The sequence below is a fragment of the Elephas maximus genome, chromosome 17 (assembly GCF_024166365.1).
Source record: "Elephas maximus indicus isolate mEleMax1 chromosome 17, mEleMax1 primary haplotype, whole genome shotgun sequence".
Classification (NCBI taxonomy): domain Eukaryota; kingdom Metazoa; phylum Chordata; class Mammalia; order Proboscidea; family Elephantidae; genus Elephas; species Elephas maximus.
Window position 1 is genome coordinate 49,561,098 of NC_064835.1, and position 21,028 is coordinate 49,582,125.

General features: G+C 40.3%; 1 protein-coding gene across 1 annotated transcript in view; it reads right to left on the reverse strand.

Annotated features, from left to right (window-relative positions):
- Window positions 1-5,464: 5,464 nt before the first annotated feature.
- The window catches only part of KCMF1 (potassium channel modulatory factor 1), an 86,290-nt gene continuing 70,726 nt past the window's right edge, over window positions 5,465-21,028 (reverse strand). Inside the window, exons 4-7 of the mRNA XM_049856509.1 lie at window positions 18,002-18,103; window positions 15,415-15,589; window positions 12,952-13,234; window positions 5,465-6,189 (exon numbers count right to left, since the gene is read on the reverse strand). Of these exons, the coding sequence (XP_049712466.1) occupies window positions 5,928-6,189; window positions 12,952-13,234; window positions 15,415-15,589; window positions 18,002-18,103 (822 nt within the window). The 3' untranslated portion in view covers window positions 5,465-5,927. The remainder of the gene's footprint in view (window positions 6,190-12,951; window positions 13,235-15,414; window positions 15,590-18,001; window positions 18,104-21,028) is intronic.

Below are 21,028 nucleotides of genomic sequence, written 5' to 3' on the forward strand. Positions count from 1 at the left end.
TCCTGCAATTTACTTTAAAATACTTCTGTACAGTCAGTGTGGCATTTTGCAAGTTTAATTCATAAAGTGGTCAGCAAACAAGGTAGCAGCCATCCGGTGGGGCCATGCTTCAGTGGCCGCCACAACAAGCTGTTTTGCAATTCAACGCTTTAATTAGCATACTGCATATGAAAAGCTTTTACTGGTGAAACTAATGTCTTGCTAAGTATCAGGAGAGGCTTTCAGCGGTGAAATTAAAGGTATTCAAGACTGGTCAAAATACCTCACCTGACACAGGATAGTCCTTAGGGACCGTGGCTGCGGCTTGCTCCTTAGTTGGTCCCGTCTGTTGATTTAGGAGCATTACAAAATCCTATACTGGAAACAGTGCCGCATCATCTCAAGTAAACCTTTCATATTAGGGTGCCAAGGATCTGAGAGCTGGGACTTCATCCAGCTCACAGGATAGGATGTGTGAATTGTTTCCTCGAGCTTTGCTTTTAAATACCACCTGATAACTTAGGTGTAGGGCAGAATCCGAAATACTCTAGTTTTTAATCTGGTAGCAAGATTTAACTGTCTTAAACTTCTTTGAAGGCTAGCCTGATTTAAGGAAGCAACTACAACAGGCTCCATGACTTCTGAAAAGACTCCAGTTGGATAAGGGATAAAGGGCCTTTTAGGAAATCGTTTCTGAATAATTTTCTTATAGCGGATGTCTGTGAAAGTTGCAGGTTGTTAATGATGCTCAAAGATAAGGCCAAAGCTTCGTACCTACTGGGAGCTCAAAAAAATCCATGATTGTGTACAAACTGACTCAGAGTCCTTTCAAGAGAAAAAAGGAGCTTAGTGGGTATGAATGGTTTATACAGACAGTGGAGCCATCAAACCACAGGGCATGTCTGCTGTCAGGTTCGTGGTTATCAAGGATACAAAATCAAACTTGAGTTTCTGTCTAATTGAATGATCTCTTTTACTGGTTGCTGTAAAGTTCAACTGACTTGATAAAGCCTACGGACTTGAGGTGGCCTAGTGGCTAAGTGCTATGGCTGCTAACCAAAAGGTCGGCAGTTTGAATCCGCCAGGTGCTCCTTGGAAACTCTACGGGGCAGTTCTACTCTGTCTTATATGGTTGCTATGAGTCGGAATTGACTCGATGGCAGTGGAGTGGAGGACTTGAAGGGAGCAACTTCCTTTATAATTCAAGCAACCTAACCAAGGCATTATCCCTCTGATAGCAACTGACTAGAACGCAATGTGGATTTGAGGTTCAGGATCAATTTCTCCGAGATGCACAATCTTTCAAACTCTACAGCTGATAACCAAGTTGAGGAAGTGGCAGCAAACATCAACATCTTTACCCAAGGTATGTTGAAGGGCTCCTTGAATGGGGAACTCCCCAAGCATATGTGTTTTAGTTTCGGAACATTTAATTATCTGACAGAGGGGCCGAAAAACTAGAGGAACCAAGAGTTAATACAAATCAGAAACAAAGTATTTGTTAAGCATGTTGAAGTTGATGGGTACATGGAATTAGATTTTTACATTTTTGTGAAAAACAAATCCATTGCTGTTGAGTCAATTCTGACTCATGGAGACCCCATAGGACAGGGAGGTGCTCCATTAGGTCAACAGCTGGTGGATTCCAACGGGCAACCTTTTGGTTAGCCTCCAAGCCCTTAACCACTGTGCCACCAGGGCTCCTCTGAAAAACAAGGGCTCTTGAATGTGGCTTTGGAATACTGGGGGGACTTATTCAGACACAGCCATGTTTAATGCCCCAGATCTGAGAATATTGCTACAAACGGCCTGAAAGTATTGCTGCATCTTGTACTCCAAGCCTAACTTCTCCCCACCCCAAACTGGAGACAGGGCTTGTTACTACAGAGATGGTTCACACATGTCCCCGCGCCTCAGGGAGAGAATGGTTTTGGCTTTCTAAGTGTCTGCATGGACTTTGAAAAGAGAACAGGAAAGCGTTACCTTTTGCCAGCATTAACATCAACTTCAGTATATAATTCTGGGAAAATTTCATACCTAGTGTTTTACTTATTACCGCACATGAAATCAAGGTTGTGACGAGCCAATACTGCGCATGCAAAAAACTAAACACAACAAATCTCTCATATAAATGCTGCTGTGGGACTTGCCCCTACAAAATGGATACATTTAAGGAACTTTTAACACCCACTCTTCCTTCCATTACTTGTGAATGGATTTTTATACACTTCTGAATCAGAGCTGTAATAGCCATACTATACTTCAACGACATTTTCTTCACTGTTTCCTTTACTAGACAGAAACTTCTACAAAAGGGGGAATCCTGTCTGAATTCTATTTTTGTATCTCCCAGTTTGGCACACAGTAGGTTTACTGTATGTTTACTAACCACTATTCTGTGGAAGGGATCTCATTAGAAGACCATTTTTCTCCAACCATTTTCTTCTACTACCCACTCCCCCATCTCCTTATTCTCCTTAAAGGCTCCAGTATAGAGCTATGAACTACTGACGTCTGTGCCCAACCCCAGAGCCATGGAGTAAAACGGACAGAGGAAGTGGGATACTTGCTGTGAGGGGTCTGGCTATGATGGAGATCTAAAGCTTTGACTCCTTACCCATTTTTACCGTGGCCCACAGACCAGAAAAAAAAAAAAGCTTCGTGACCTTTGAAAAATCCTTTTAGTTTTAGTAAGTGATTGAAATTTCAAATATTGAGAGGCAAAACAGATTTGGGAAGCAGGAGAGAATAATGGATGGATTTTTGTGTCATTTCTGTTATTCTAGTAACACTATCTACCTCGCTAAGCTACACTTCTTTAGGAGCCAGTGGGAGATGGGCTTTCTCTTACTTTACCTGAGCCTAACTGTAAGAACCTACTACTCTACCAGCAACAAACCTAAGGTCCCGATTCAGTGGTTTTCAAAAACAAAAAAACCCACAATACAACCTAGACACAAATCTGAAGATTTCACTGGAGTCAGCCATACCAATCATACTTTGTGATTGCAGCCACAGAAGAAAGCTTGGGTATTTGTTTAAAGAGCTGAAATATTTTAGGAAAGCGAATGAATGAAGAACAATCCAGGGAAGTTATGAAGTACATTCAACTATCAGTCAAATTCCATAGTCCACTGTTCTTTGTGATTTGATACCCAGGAGAATGGTGCCCATGAATATCCTTCACATTAATTATAATTGTGCAGGGATGACTTTGGAATTCCTAAACACACCGTATATTCCATAAATTACTCAGAAATAGAAACTGACACGCTTTAAACATTCTCTGGTCTTAAACCTTCACTGTATGTTTTTTGGGTTTTCTGCGTCTTGAAATTTAACTCCTTCCATAACGCTCTGAGCAAAAAGAATTGAATTTTTTCCAAACAGGAAGACACGAACTTTGAACATTTACAAACTTACATCCTAGACACTCATAGCAAAACCTCTCAAAACCCAGGATCTGGCCCTTGGAAATTTGAAGGTGTAGTCAAAATAAACAATGGCATATCTTGATTTTCTCTTCTCCAGCAAAATCTTCACGAGTAATTTTTATTCAGTGGTACATTCAATAATGAGGCTAACTCAGAAACTAAAGAAAAAGGACACAAGAATTTTAAGGGCTTCAATATATCTTTATGTTGATATTCTGTGTCTTTCTACTCTAAAAGAATACATTACTATTGATTACATACAGGATGAGGTGAGGTATTTGTAAAATATCTGGTAAAAAATAATCTATATACAGTATTCTACATGAGATGGAATCTTATGAACCTTTAGGTCTTCTGAAATGTTAAATTGATTATCTAAATTAAATTGCCCTGAATGGACTTACAGTTGTTCCCTAATGCCATGTTAAAGAAGAAAGGCTCTTACATTTTCCCAGAGTCTGTACAGACAAGGGAACGCACATACGTTGACAATTTCTATTTCTCACATCCAAGTAACACATTCACACAGTCAGGACCTCCACGGTTAGCAGAAAAAGAGAAACAAAAAATGACTAGATTTGAGATCTAAAATCTGAGTCATGATCAGGATAATTCACCAACACCAAAGAAATTCAAGTGGTCAACAGTCTTGAAAACGCTTTATTGAAATGTGTGACTTTATGTGCAGAAGATGTGTTTGAAAAGACCACAGCTTGAAAACTGGATTGTGAAACTTCTCAACAACCAATTGAAAAAAAGAAAATCCCTACTGGAGTTGACTTCTAGTATAACCAGAAGCCTGATGTAAATTTTCCTTGAAAACATTTTTCATTACAGAAACTAAAGAAAACAAAGCTATTATATTTGGAAATCGCTGGAGTCTTGAGTTTCACAGGAGGAGAAGCGACAGTTTTGTGGCCATGTGGGGTGACTTCTTTTTGGTTACATCTGGATGAATACGGACTTCACAGTTCTTGGAAGAACACAGATAGGGTGTTCAGGCTGTATGCTTGTTGTGTGGAAGAAATGGAAGGACAGACAGGAAAGGGAAAAAATGACTGGACAAAGAGACTGACAAAAGGGCTCAGAGAAAAGAGAACTGGAACAAGACATGATTAGGTTGAGTCTAGGTATAAATTTATCAGAAGCTGTGCGCACCTTTTTAAAGAGTCCCAAATTTACATTCCAAAAACTGTCCCCCAGCCCCAAAACCTGCTGCCCCTGCCTTGGAGCTATTGCGAAAGGCTACGCACAAAAAAGTGAAACAGAAAATAAAAAATAACCTGGCCCCTCCAAACCCCAAAAAGCTGTACATTTTTTTTTTACACATAAGATTAATAACATAGGCATATAGGTGGCATGATTCAATTAAAAGGCTTTACCTTTTATGCCAGAAAAAACCCAATAAATAAAAGGTGCTGGAGTTAGCGTTAAGAATTTGGTTGTAATAAATCGACAAGGTCTGGGAAGCCAAATCCTCAAAGCTCCCCTGATACTGCTCCGTCTCAGCAAACTGTGAAGCGAATACATAAATAACGCAAGATATGATTGAGAATGTGAGATTTTTTAAAAACACAGACAACATAATTCAGGTTAACTTTGTTGAACAGTGAATAAATGAATTCATCTACACCGGAATAAAACATATTGAACAATTGAAAAAATTTTAAACAACCACAAAAAGTAAAAGCTTTAAACAAATATGGACAGGGTTTGTTTTTAGGGCACACAGACGCCCCTGCAGCAGACTCCGACAGTAGCTTTACTGGCGTGTCTTCTACTGATGAGTTAAAGAGACAGGCTGAGCTTCAGACAGGGAGGATGACTAAGAGGGCGACGGGGCAGCCACGCAGGGCGGAGCGCGAGACCCGGCCCCGCCGCCCGGATCCACTGCAGAGCCGGCGGCTTTGGTACGGGAGGCACACACAGAGAGGCGATCCAGGCAGACATTATTCAAAAGCTACCTCGGCATCTCTGTTTTCATGTAGCTCTTTTGTCAGGTAACCACTGAATAAATGTAGCCATTGAATAATGCTTGGGGAAGCTTTGGGCTTTTTTTTTTTTTTTAAGTTTTACTCCTTGTATTTAATACTTTAAATAACAAGGTCACTAAAACTCATGCACGCTGCAAAAAACCTCATGCAGTAGTTAAGGTAAACCATCCAAGCAGTTTTTATTCATTAATATTCATAAATACACACAGCAGCTTCATTAGAGATTTCAATTTTCCTCTTCAGTTTGAATGTGGAGTATTAGGAGAGCCTTTGCATGTCAAGGTACAGGAAGCAGAGCTCACCCCTGCACTGCTACCTACATTTATTTACCGGCTAGAAGTAAAAATTAGTTACGTGGAAATGATTATCGTATATATTTTCTCTCTTCCTTTTGAATGTACACAATGTAACAAGAGTGGCAGACCTGAAATTACAATCACCAAACAAACCCAAGATAGCTGTTGTCCACTTTCATTGGCAAATACAGCACAGAGGACATTGTCTGCGAAGTGGGATGTCATCAAAGAGGAGGTGGTGGAGGCTCATTTCCTTTATTACTCTCTTTTAAATTTAGGTTTTCTAAAGCAACATCTAAAGGCATAATATCTACACAGCCCATAGCACCAAAATCTGCCATCTCCCCCCGTTCATCCTCGTCTGAGGACGAGCTCTCTTCACGCACTAAAGTGGACAGAAGGAGCTCCTGGACAAACAGGCTGCGGTCTGCGCGCTCGCTTTCCATGGACTGACGCTCTGTTTCAGACATTTTAGGATCGTTCAACCTGTGTAAGTTAAAAAGAAAAGACCTTATTGGTAAAAAGTCAATGAACAACGTGGCATGGCCAGTTTCTACAATGCCTCCACTGTGCAAGTCTACAGGAGGCAAAATTCAGAACTTGAGACATATTTCCTGATGACCTTGCTCTAATTTATCGCCTTAATTATGTTGAGATAAATTCCCCACACTTGTAGTACTACTGTTACCCTGAGGTGCAAATCTATGCTTTAATTGGATTCAACAGGAAAAATAAAATTTACACTTCTCCTGCTCTCTCCAGAGAAAACTGATGTGAAAACTTTTCTAAGGAAAAACAAAATTTCTAACAGATTAGATACCTGCATAAGTAGCCATGTCCCTAACCAGAATTTCACCTGTGGGTAGTAAAAAGGAGAAAAGTAGCACCCCTATGGAATATGTATCCGATCACCTCCATGAACAACTGCCTCCTTTGCCATGAGACCAAGAGAACTGGAGGGTGCCCAGCTACTAATCCTGAACATTTATATCAAGGATTCTATACAAGGATCCTGATCAAAAGGGGGAAAATGTGGACCAGATTTTCAAATTCTCATAGATTCCAGACTTTCTGGAGCCACTGAGGCCAGATGACCTCTGAAACTATTACCCTGGGGAAACCTTTAAACCTTCAACCAAAAGTACCCCTGGAGTCATCCTTGAACCAAATAATTTAACCTAATTAGAAAAATTGTCTGCATTAAGTATTATACTCTTTTCAAGAACTATACGTGATCAAACTGACAATGGCAACTTGAAAGGACAGATGAGCTTGGGTGGGGGGGGTCAGTAAGTTTGTGTTAATGATGGTGAAAGAGTTTGGAGGTCGCTGAGAGAGGTGGTACACCTTGAAGAATGTAACTAATGCTACAGAACTGTGCATGTGGAAACTGTTGAAGTGGCATTATGTTTTGTTATATAATTTTCAACACATAAATAAATAAATAAAGGGGGAAAAAAAGTACCAAGTCTGATCACAAACACAAAACCTGCAGTGATCAGAATATTCAACTGAAAAAAAATCCAAACTATTCCCTGACTTTCTCTATCACTTTCATTCAGTTCTTCCTGAAACGAAGGTATATTCAGAAGTCTGAGAGGGCGAGAAAACACACACACACAAAAACATTATACATTTCTCCTACTGGGGACTGTGCAGCAGGCCAGACATGGGGTCTAACTGCCTCATATATCCACCTAACATGTGCATTTATGAGATCTGGGCTCTGCTGGGAAACCTGGTTCACCTGCATGGAGACTGGACAAGTGTGAAGAGCTGAAATTTCTATTTGCTACTTCTCTTATTAGCTTGTTTAATGACTTAAAAATGTCAATTCTTCAATAAAAAAATTCTGCTTAGTTTCAGCATTGATTTCATTTCTCTGTATTTTTGGTGGCAGAGAAAGAAGGGAAACTAGCTGGAGCGCTTGGCTCAAGACAATTAACAGAACAGGGACAAGATGGCGACAATGAAAGAAGGCCCGCAGAGACACACAGGTGCACTGAGCCAAGGAGCCACCCACTCCATGTTCCTCTACCAGTCCACTCTCAGCACCCATCCTACAGATAGATGCTGAGGCTACAAGGGCACCCACAGTAGTGATCACGAATACTTACTACTATGGGCCATGCTCTGTTCTAAGCGTTTTATATACATCACCTCTTTTAATCTTCACAGCACTCCTATGAGTTAGGTTCTATTATTACCAATATTTTACAGGAAGAGGAAATCGCAGCAGAGGTTAAGCAACTTACTTGGCTCAAAATCTCATAGCTACTAAGTTCGAAATAACTGAATGATTACATATATGGCTCAGAAAACAAAGATCAAAATTTCAGAACTTAAAGTAAGCAAAGGATCCGGAATATACTTATGTAAAAGCCATTCCATCCATGTTAAAAAGAAGTGACCGATGACACATATGGGTAAAGCCAAATTATCAATATTACAAAAGAGCATCTAATGAGATAGGGGACTGAGAGACAAGTTAAAGTCTCAATTCAAAAGCATTAAGAACTAAACTAAAATACATTCTGTGCCCTTAGCTTTGAGAAAGGTTTTTAATAAAGAAAAAAAAGTCTATTATAGAAAAATAAAGGGTCTACAGAAGACCTACATAGAAAGCCGGAAAACTAGAAACACAGAAGCTGTGGCCTCCAGCCACTAAAGAATATTCTGTTTCCTTTGAAGAGCATGAGCTTCCAGTGTCTAGAAAGGGCACAGTTTTGATCATCCAGGGAAATGACTGAGGAAATGCCTCATTCTTGAAGGGTGGATAAAACCTGGTACTAGGGCTTAACTTCCTGATGGGTCAAACATCATTTGGGATGTAGAAGGAACTGCAGAACTTGTCAGGATCTTCAAATTGGGATTAGCAAAACCAGGTGGGCCCATTACCCGAAGACTGAACTATGACTCAGATTCTTAAACAATCATTATCTAAAAGGTTAACCGTCTTAGACCCCAAAGAAACTGTGTCCCCCAACATGACAAGGAACTGCCCCTGGTCAAAGATGAGAACAAAAATGAGGCTCGAACCCTATATTTATCACATAACAGCCGTATGACCAGAGGCCAGGACTTCCCCTGGTAAGTAATGCAGCCACTCTCCTTGCCTTGATGATTCAGAATGCATGCTAATATATTTGAAGCTCTGAGAAGCCCCACAGTAAATCAAGTCATTTTTTTTTGTTACTTAGTTTTCCCCAAATTTATTCATCAGGAAAAAAAAAAATTAACTATATATATTCCTTGGAAATTATAAAGTGCCAGGAAATATCTTCTGGGAAGTATTACCTTAGATTAATCATATGAGTCATTTTCCTGCTGGGAGTAACGCTATCCCTCGCAGAGGATTAAATGACATAGTCAAAGGTGTGAAAAGCGGTCTGCAAATTGCAAGGTCCTACGTAAATGTATGTAGAACTGAAGAAACTGAAAACAAGTCCATAAGAGCCAAACTATGACCCTGAGTATATCCCACCTGAATTTAGAGACCATCTCAAAAATAGATTTGACATATTGAACACTAATGATCGAAGATCAGATGAGTTGCAGGATGACATCAAGGACATCATACATGAAAAAAGTAAAAGGTCATTAAAAAGATAGGAAACAAAGAAAACATCAAAATGGATGTCAGAAGACTCTGTAACTTGTTCTTGTAGTAGTTAAAGCAAAGAGAAGAAATGATGAAGTTAAAGAGGTAAACAGTAGATTTCAAAGGGCAGCTCTAGAAGACAAAGTAAAATATTACAATGAAACATGCAAAGACCTGGAGTTAGGAAACCAAAAGTAAAGAACATGCTCCACATTTTTCAAGCAGAAAGAACTGAAGAAAAAATTCAAGCCTCAAGTTGCAATACTGAAGGAATCTATGGACAAAATACTGAACGATGCCAGAAGAGGCATCAAGATAGAAGGAATACATAGTCACTGTACCAACAAGAATTGGTCTACGTTCAACCATTTCAGGAGGCAGCATATGATCAAGAACTGATGGTACTGAAGAAAGGAGTCCAAGCTGCACTGAAGGCACTGGCGAAAAACAAGCCTCCAAGAATTGACAGAATATTAAAGGAGATGTTTCAACAAATGGATGCAATGCTGGAGGTGCTCACTCATCTATGCCAAAAAGTTTGAAAGACAGCTACCTGGCCAACTGACTGGAAGAGATCCATATCTGAACCCATGCCAAAGAATATGACCTAACCAAATGCAGAAATTAATGAACAATATCATTAATATCATATGCAAGTAAAATCTGCTGAAGGTAATTCAAAAATGGTTGCAGCAGTACATCGACAGGAAAATGCCAGAAATTCAAGCCAGATTTAGAAAGGGCATGGAATGAGGGATATCACTGCTGATGATAGATGGATCCTGGCTGAAAGGAGAGAATACCAGAAAGATGTTTACCTGTGTTTTATTAACTATGCAAAGGCATTCAACTGTGTGGATCATAACAAATTATAGGTAACATAGTAAAGAATGGGAATTCCTGAACACTGAATTGTGCTCATGAGGAGCCTGTATATATGCCACATTGAGGCAGTTGTTCCAACAGAAGGAGGGGATGCTGTGTGGCTTAAGGTCAGGAAAGGTGTACATCAGGGTTGTATCTTTTCTCCTTACCTATTCAATCTGTATGCTGAACAAATAATCCGAGAAGCCAGGCTACATGAGGAAGAACGAGACATCAAGATCGAAAGAAGACTCATTAACAACCTGCAATGTGCAGATGACACAACTTTGCTTGCTGAAAGTGAAGAGGGCTTGAAGCTCTTACTTATGAAGGTCAAAGGCTACAGCTTTCAGTATGGATTACACCTCAACTTAAAGAAAACAAAAATCCTCGCAACTGTACCGAGAAGCAACATCATGATAAACGGAGAATATACTGAAGTTGCCAAGGATTTCGTTTTACTTGGATCCACCATCAACGCCCATGGAAGCTGCCATCAAGAAATCAAATGATGTACTGCACTGGGAAAATCTGCTATGAAAAACTTATTTAAATATGTCACTTTGAGACTAAGGTGTGCCTGACCTAAGCCATGGTGTTTTCAATCATCTCATACGTGTGTGAAAGCTGGACAATGAAAAAGGAAGATCAAAGAAGAACTGCTGCCTTTGAATTATGGTGTTGGCAAAGAATACTGAATATACCACGGACTGCCAGAAGAATGAACAAGTCTGTTTTGGAAGAAGTACAGCCAGAGTGCTCCTTGGAAGGGTAGATGGCAAGACTTTATGTCATATACTTTGGACATGTTATCAGGAGGAACTAGTCCTTGGGGAAGAACATTATACTTGGTAGACAGTCAGTGAAAAAGAGGAAGACTCTCAAGGAGATGGAGTGACACAGTGGCTGCAAAAATGGGCTCAAACACAGCAACGAATGTGAGGATGGTAAATGACCGGGCAGTGTTTCCCTCCGCTGTATATAGGATACTATGAGTCGGAATTGATTCAATGGCACCTAACAACCATCACTGTACTAAAACAGATATTAAAAAGTATGAGATAAAAGAAATAGAACTACAAATTATAACATATATTTTTTTAACATCCCAATGAACTGTCACACGTTATTTTGAAGATAGTGGATATATTACACTATTTTTCTTCTTCATTTTTTTTTTTTTTTTAAACTCTCTGTTCCATTAAAGGAAACCCTGGTGGTGTAGTGGTTTAGTGCTACGGCTGCTAACTAAAAAGTCTACAGTTTGAATATGCCAGGCGCTCCTTGGAAACTCTATGGGGCAGTTCTACTCTGCCCTATAGGGTCACTATGAGTCGGAATCGACTTGACGGCAGCAGGTTTGGTTTTGGCTGGTTCCATTAGAAGTCCAGATGAGTCCAAGCTGAGCCTAACTGTGCTCTTTTAAAGAATCTTTTATATTCTTAAAAGTCATATAAAATGCCTAAGGTTTTGGCAGAGGAATATACTCAGTTGTTAAGAGTAGTTTCAGAAGCCAAACAAGAACTCTGCTCCATCAAGTAGGGCTCTGTACTGTGTATACTGTGGTGGTGAAACATTTTTTCTTAGCCACTTTTGTGTCCCAACCAGAACAACTTAACTCCAGCCTTGTTAGAAATTTTCAGGACAAAACCACTGTGTATTATGAAATCCTCTTTTGTACCTTTTAATATTTCACATTTAATATTTTAATATTTCACAAAAACAAACCAATCTGTCTTGGAAGAAGTATGGCCAGAATGCTCCTTAGAAGCAAGGATGCCAAGATTTTGTCTCATGGACTTTGGATACATTATCAGGAGGGACTAGTCCCTGAAAAAGGACATCATTCTTAGTAAAGTAGAGGGTCAGTGAAAAAGAAGAAGATCCTCAACGAAAGGGACTGACACACTGGCTGCAACAATGGGCTCAAGCACAACAGCCGTGAGGATGGTGCAGGACCGGGCAGTGTTTTGTTCTGTTGTACAGAGGGTTGCTATGAGTCGGAACTGATTCGATGGCACCTAACAACAACATTTCACGGCAGACTGAAATTGGCAATAAAAAGAAAGCAATGTTAACTACGATAATAAATGCACCTAATATGACCAATACATGTAAAACAGTCTGTTTAAGTTTTGGGGCCAACATGGGAAAAGAAATTTGTATTAGATGATGAGACACACTATGAGAACAAGATGACCAGTATTCCCCTTTCATCTAAAATCATATTATTTTTCATAATCTTGGGGAAATTGTAAATCTGCAGCTTTGATTACAGATCTCTGAGTGCTAATGGTTTGATCAAAGGCACAGTTTCTGAGAATACATATACCCACTCCTTGCTTACCGACATGGTTAGGTTACAAACACCAAGTTGTTGTGCCGAAATTGGCGTTATGAGAAAATGGGGATGACATCAGCTCACAAAACGGAGGAGGACTACATCATTACATAACGGCCAAATTACACCATTACATAACTGCCAAACCCCTGAGAGCCATGGCCCAGCCAAGGTGACACATGACCTTAGCCATCACAGCCAGTGTTACTCTTGCCTTGCACTTGGGCATCTGCTACTGCCAGACGTATGTTGCTGATGTGCAAAACAGTCTGATAGTAGATTTTTTTTCACTATTGTTGGAAATGCAAAACGTTGGATAACGAGACAGTGGCTAGGTGAGGAGTAGGTGCGTATATGCACACAAGACAGAAGGCCATTTCTGACTGTGCAGTGCTAATAAAACATCACTTCTCAAATAAAATTATATTAATAAATGAGCTACCTTGTTAAAAGAAACTGGGAATTCTGGGTAGTCTGCTGACTGCTTTCTGTGTTAGCTGTGTTGGTTGTTGCTGTGGACTGCGTGATTGTAGTGGTGACACTGCTTGTGTTAGTACGCCGGGTGGCATTGCGTGCGGTCTCCAGTTGTTGCCGTGCTGCCTGGGCGTGTTGCCGTTCTAGCTGCAGCTGCATCTGCAGTTGTTGTAACTGAGAAGCCGAAGGGCCAGAAGAATTCAGCTGTCCTCCGGCAGAGCGTCTCACTCCTGATAACTGAGATAAAAGCTCTACAAGAGAAACGAGGATTAAAGTCTACTTAAACACTCAGGAAAACAAAATGCTACAGAGGAACATCAGAAAGCATCATGAATACATGGGTTATCCATTCAGCTGGGAGCTCAATACCCTTTAGATGCCTCCTGGAGGCATTCGCTGTTGTATACGGGGAACAGAAACACAAATGAGTATTAACCCAAATACAATTATTTTTATTTTAAGCAAATGATTTAAAAAAATTTTTATTACGCTTTAAGTGAAAGTTTACAGTGTGAATTAGTTTCTCATTCAAAAATTTATATTTAAATTGTTCTGTGACATTGCCAGTAATCCCTACAAGGTGTCAGCCCTCTCTTCCCTTTCCACCTCACGTTCCCCACGTCCATTTGTCCTGTTTTCCTGTCCCTTCCTGTCTTTTCGTCTTTGCTTTTGGGAAGGTGTTGCCCATTCGGTTTCCTATACTTGACGGAACTAAGAAGCACACCCCTCAAATGTGTTATTTTTTGTTTTATAGGCATGTCTAATTTAAGCAAAAAATTTAACAGAAATTGCTTTTAAAATTATTTGCCTAATAAACTAATCTAGTTATACTTTCTCTTAGTATTTTTATACATTAAAGTGTCTCATCTCCTGGTCCAATCGTAACACAAACCCACTCTGTTCACTCTACTCTCAGGTCCTAGAACAGTGCCTGAAACACAGTAGGCACTCAAACATTTATTAAATGACTAATAAATTATTCAAATTAGATCCAAGAGGCTTGGATCATTCCTGTGTCCCTAGACCATTTGCCTTGCCTTCTTTCACTGGCACTTTCTGACAACCACTGTCTGACAGTTGCTACTGGCAGTTCTCAGTAAGGCTGACTTCCTCCTGAGAACCTGTTGCTCCCAACCTTACAGGCTATTCATCAGCCTGTTCTGATCCAGACTGTCTCTGTACTCTCACCTCAGTAAGGGGCAATAACTGGCCTCTCCCACATGGAAGATCTATCTAGCTTACACGGAACTGACTATTGCCTCTGACATTTCCAGACCAGCAAATGCTCTTCACAATGAAACCTTATTAACGGGGTGAGTTTCTGCTCTTTTTGCTCACTGCTGCTTTATCCCAGCAGTTCTTACACCATTCTTTCATGGAATGGATCATTCAAATAAGACTCACTTTCACTGACAGAAGAAAGTAAGTAATGGAGGACATTTCTCAATTTAAAATTTTGCTCCCAGAAATTAAGCCTTTGAAGCTTGTTTTTACCAAAGATACAGGGACAAAGAAACATTAACAACAAAAAATTCCCAAACTCAGTTTATTGGTTTTTTTTTGGTCAACAAGCACATTCAGAATTGAGATTTTTTTATGCTGTTAATCTCACAATTTTAAAGAATATTTGTGAGTCAAATTGTTCCTAGCTTATATCCTGGATGTAAACATCAATTCCTCACGGTGTTCCGCGAGGCGCATCGTGGTTTCCAGGTAAGCATTCCACAACCTAGTCACACCTGGGAACCACTGGTCTGCACTCGCAGACTTTGCGGATTCTTGCCCTGTCTGCCTGGTACGTTGGTCAGCTGTCAGGCTACAGCGATTTCTGACCATTTATTCTGGCTCCCAAAGCTCGTGCTCTGCTGCGGGCCTCCCATGCTCGCTGTGCTAGACCAGTGACTTAGCCTCGAACTACGTGTTCAACTTTTTTCTTTTAAATAAAAATTTCTCAGGCTATTAGAAGATGTACTTTTCAATACATTCCGCAACAATACAGTTCTCCAATCAAGGCAAGGACAAAGAAATTCCTACTTTATTTTCTTCGATGAAAAGAGCTTAACCTGTTAGTCCAGTCGATTAGTTGTTTTTTTTTTTTTTTCAATGTGTGTAATTCCAGACTTTAAACCACGGAATCTTGGAGGTCTTTCAATTTTATAATATTTTATTATTTCTGCAGGCTTCAGAGGAAGCCACAAATTTAACAAGGAGTCATGTCTTATTATCTTGTGCCTCTAAGGGCCTGAGGAAATGCCAGAACGACAGGAACTACTTGTTAACTGACCCCTTTTAGTCTATTTTACACTCACACAATATTTGGAGATTTTGTGAAGGAGTGTAATCAGGCAGGAAGACTAAAAACACAAACTCCACAAAACAGTTTTTAAATGAGACCCCCCCCCTTTCCTTTATTAATGTGAAACTAACTTACCAGCTATAGGATCCATGGCTTCCCTATTGCTTGGAGAATATGAACTCTGAGAAGAAGAAAGTCCACCAGTAGAACTGCTAGTAAAGTGCATGTTTGATCTACGAGCACGAGGACCTCCTAAGCCCCGGCCAGGGTGAAACATTCTACGGACGTGTCGAACACCACTCGATTCATCATAACTCAAAAGTTAAGGAAAAGGCCAAAGTATTTTACAGAAAGGAAAACTACCTCTTGAGCTTTTGCTAGTAAGATTTTCTAAACTGTAAGCTATTTTAAAATAGCACATTTAATTTAGAATGCAAATGTGCCAACTATTTCTATGAGGGCTAGTAAATCCAAAAAAGACTCAAACATAAAACAATGTGTGAGTGCGTGTGCATATTGTTTGGAAGTGTTTTTCAAAGCGAAGTTTCTCCAGGTGGCAGAAACCTCTTCCTTGGCTCTGGCTACAATGGCCACAGCAGCACTGTCAGACAAGGTCAAAGGGGCTGTGTTGTCAGACATCCAGGGCAAAGCATGCCCTGACCCTGATCTCAGTGTTGAACTTCATACATTTCTTCAAGCTCTTCCCACAGTGCTGCTGAAGCAGCAAAAAGGAGATTCGTGTTTCATGTTTAAGTGGACACAAAGTAGTACTGTTATATCTAACAAGAAGACAAATTTTCAGAAGCCTCAACCATTTTACACAGCTAAATATGAGTCGAGCTGAAGACGGCCCTGAGTGGCAAAGAGCCATCAAAACTCATAAACAATCTACATTTCCAAACAGGCAAATACGTGTAAGGAAAAAGCTAGATATCACAGCAAACAGAACAGCTATATAACACAAATTAATTCTTTTGCTGGCTTCCCAGTATTTCAGCTGATGGTTTTGGAGGCATTTAGCAATGGCGAATGGGCCCCCTGAGGCCCTCAAGTACCACTGTAATATGCGCCCTTTCACCATGGCATTCATCATGATGGCTTGGGTTCTACTGAAAGCAATGTTATATGATCATTAAATTTTGTTTTTAAAAAGTAGCTGGGTGTGAAATACACATTAAAAAGAATTCCAACAAAATAGTGAAAAAGAAAAAAGATATGGTGCTCAAGATTTAGGGGCTTATACAGAAGACACTCCCTGACGTCAAAAATAGTTGCTACATACTAACCCCCTGAAGTACCTGAAAAATTAGTATGCTTTCAGGGAAACTGCCAAGCCAACACTTTGATTTCGAGAATTAATGGTAACACTTACTAGGAATCTAAAATGTAACGTATGCGTTCTCTTACTCTTGCATTCTACGTAATTTCATCTTTTCTTGGTAACTAGAGAGGCTTACAAAAATCTCGCAGAACTGAGGCAGATGATGTGGGACATTTACTGAATGGATACCGATTTCACCAGAGGTCCTTGGACTGGTGGAAAAGTTCAGGATGTCAGCTTGGTTTTAAGTTATTTGTCTAGTTTCTTCAGGAAGACGGAGTGAGGCATGGACCAAGCATAACCTTCTGGGTACTGTAAAGGACTCTTTTATGCAGAATGCAAAGTGACTCAAAGACTTGAGTATTCTTGACTCATTTGGGTTTTCTTATTCTCTAAAAAAAAAGTCACTCTTTTCTTCATTTTGCTTTCAGTGCCCCTTATACTTAGGGAGAGTGGTTTCCTTTGTTCACTACATACTAGCCCCTGGACTAACTCACGTTAGGCTAACCCTCTAATTTCTCAGGTTGGTACCATTACCTTTATCTTTCCCCTTATTTCCTCCTAAGTCTAAAGGGTCATATTTCCAATGAGAAAATTAGGAACTGTGAGCAAGGAACAGAAGCTGTAGGACTAGAAAACCACCAAGCCAGTTTCTTCCTCAACAGGTCTAAGGTTGAATTATCATTGCCAGGAGGCAACCAAAAGGATGAAGAGGAGTTCTGATTAGCTCTTGAATTGCTTTAAAATGCAATGACCACAGAAACCTTTACTTAAGAACAAAACCCTAAATTAACAGGTGATAGTTTTAGAAAACCAGTTCCTAACCTAAAACCAGAAGCATTAAGTCTACAAAATTAACTGCTCTGGTAGGCCAGTAAACTCTCAGAGACTAGGCAAAAAAATGGCTCTCTCTGGAGAAGGGGACCCTAAAAGGGAAAGGAACTCCAAGATGCATGCCTGCCCCACCATCCCACAGGTGTTGGGAGCAACAAGGTAAGTCAGCAGAGGAACAGAAAGGGCAAGCAAGCAAACCCACCTTATATTTAATTAATGAGATTTTAATTAGGATTAACGTTTCCCTCTTTTGGTATGAACACATCCACCTGGAGGATGCATGACCCAGTCAAGCTGTCTTTTAAAAATAAATGACTGTAATGAACTGAAGTAAAGATGACGGGCAAGTCAGCTTTCACTTAATAAACATGGCTCATGTGATAGAGCATAGAAAAAGAAACCTAAGAAACTGCATCTTGACATCGAGTCACTTTCAGGAAAGGGCTGAATAAATACTAAACATTTGGAAGATTTGCTTTTCTCTCTTTGGGGATATTATTCTTCAAAATAATCAAAACGGCAAGTCTTACAAGCAACTCTTTCCCTTGCTGCCTTTTAAAAGGATATTAAATCTCTAGGGGCTCTGTGTTCAAGTGTAAGATGAGCTGCGAAGTCATCCGTGACATGATTGGGATCGCCTCCAGGTAACGCTGCACATATTGGACAAATCTGAAATGAAAGTAACAAAAGCAGGTTTAATACATGAGCCAACTGATCACAGACATCTTTCAGGAGTAGTCTTTTACCAGAACGTTTACTATTACAACAAATTTTAAACAGGTGAAAACAGCAGAAGCAAGAACTGCAGGCATCGATGCCACTGCTCACAAACAAAACCCACAGCTGAGTGCAACTGCAGACATGGTGGAAATGCTCTCAGGGTCAGACCCTGCAGTTCAAACTTAATGCGTGGCAAAGCCTTCTAACAACCTAGCCAATTCCTTTGTATGGTCTAGCAAAAACAGCTTCCATAAAAACACACGCTATTTAGTGCACATTCATGTCTAAGTTCAGTCTTGAATGGCAAAGATTGAGATGTTAAGTTTATGGCACAAATTCCTCCGAAGTAAGCTATAACTGAGGGCCAACCCCCAAATAAGACAGGAGAGGTCTGGTTAAAATATACACTTGCATACTTTGACAGGGTAAGACAGACAATGATTATTGCTAATATGCAAACATGCTCTGTAAACTCATGAACAGGGCTTCCAAGGGGAAGGGGGGATGGGTGTCCATTTTTTAGAACCTGATCTCCCAGACACAAAAAGAGAGGGAGACAAAGATTGGGAGAAAACCCAGGGCAATGAATTAAGGAGCCAGAGGTGGGACAGAAGTCTGTGACCAGGTCAAGGTCCAGGTGTACAACACCAACTTCTCTGTGGCTTTAGGGTAAGGGACAGAAGGAAAAAGTAGGAATAGAATGGTGGGTATGAAGGCAAAGTCCAGGGTAGGAGGCTTAGTAGGTAGGGAAGATGGTTTCTGAAACACGTGTTTCAACAGAAATGAAATAGAGGCCACAAAGGGGAAAGGATAGAAAGAATGAGGAACTTTTAAGAGGAAAGGTCATTATTCATCTAGAAACCAAAATGGGTAGATGATAGTCTAAGAGTGGTAAGCAAGCCTTGAAGAATGAAGAACTTCAGTCTTAAAGAACAGGACCAGGAAGAAGGGTCAGATGCAGAGAGGCATGACCAAAGGGAGCCCCAAGAAAAATTTCAGTTAAAGCTTTAGGCTTCTGCCAGGGGTAACAAAGTTGAAGACAGCGTCCATGATTCATCTTGTCGCTACATGTGCTGTGTGCCTACACTCTTTTGCCCTGAAGTAAAATTCGGGCAATTAATTGATTGAGTTTCCTGCTTACAGCAGAGTGGAGATAGGAACAGCACTGGAGATAGGGAGGCAGGGGAAAGATGAGACCTGGAAGGATCATGCTGGGGTGTGGAAGAGAAAAAAGCTCCTCAGATTCCTGGCACCTCAGCAAATGCAAGGACCATTAGGGACCAGAAAGACGGAGTCCCCTCAGAGTTTGACTCTGATGTGATACCGGTCCCCCTAGGATTCTGAGAATATCCAAAGTTAACCAAGTAACTGCCTTAAAAATATCCTCAAGAAAACCCAAAGATGCTCATGAGAAGTAACACTTAACCATGACAATATGCAAAAGAATGAGGGAGTTCATAATAGAACACTGCCTGCAAGGCAAACGAGAGAAAGTAGTACATAGCTGTGCGTCAGCTTTTTCTTAGGAGATGTCAGAATGGTGGTCAGACATTTTATCTCCCTCAGAGAGAAAAGCAATGCTTTTATCTGTTTACAAGTTTAAAGATCATCTATGCTCTCTTTAGGGGGGAATTTTGGGCCTACAATCTGTAACAATCCTCTGTTTTGTGACATTGCCAGACCTCTGACTTACTTAAAACAAAAAGACCAACAAGGTTCAGAGAAGCAGAAGCAAGCTCCAGTTATTTAAAAAGAAAACAAACAAGCCAGCTTAGGTATTTTGAGACCCTTTATTTTGCAATAATGACACCGATCTATGAATAGTTTTGTTAGAACATCATAAGACTATGTAAGATTTTTATCCAAATAGAAAATAACCACCAAAAGGAAAGGGCATCTTCCTTCTAAAATGTTTCCACTTAGATTGGCCTTTGGATAAAATGTGCACTACTGAGCTGGACAAAGGTATCTGGCTGTAGCAGCTTCAGTACTTTGAGGCCACATTTAAATGTTCTTTGATGAGACTGTTTCCTTGAGGATATGCATTCCTGGAAGGAAGACAGAATTGGAAAATACAGATACCAAATGTACTTAGGCTGTTTTATTAAGACAGATAATCTCCTACAAACAAGAAAAACACCTTTGAGATGGGGATGCAAAATAAAACAAAAATCAAGATCCTTCATTACCGTGCACTAACTGCAGTTCTGTAACTCAAATCCTTTACAATTCATGGAATGTAACTGTGCTAAGGTAATGGGATGAAGATATTTAGAACTGCTTCACTCAAGGAGAATTAATACAAAAAACCTTCCTAATGACTACGGATAAAGAATTACTGAGTTGTGATAAAAATCACCCAGTTTGGCAGCTGGCAGGGAAAATGAAGAGACTAGGCTAGCTCACGTGGGAGATGCTGCCATGCTTGGGCCCCACTGAGTTAACTCAGATGAGGACTTGGAAAGGAAGCTAAGCTGCAGTGCTGATGGAACTAGAGGCCTGGTCATCTTTTAAGTTTTACATTTTATACTTCGTAAGCTGATCCATGCTTTAGGATTAAAACTTCGGTAACTCAAGGTTGTACTTTCTGAGAGGTAACGGAGGGACAAGATGAGGGGGGAAAAAAAGAGATCAAAGCCGAGCAGGAGAACCAGAAAAGAGGCAAGTAGGGAAGAGTGGGAGACACAGAAAGCTCCTCTTTAACTCACAGGCACAAACACTGCTTAGTTTTGAGCGCACCTCTACTCTGAATGGAAACACTGATGGCGCAGTGGTTAATAGCTACGGCTGCTAACCAAGAGGTCAGCAGTTCAAACCCACCAGGTGCTCCTTGGAAATCCTATGGGGGAATTCTACTCTGTCCTTTAGGGTCGC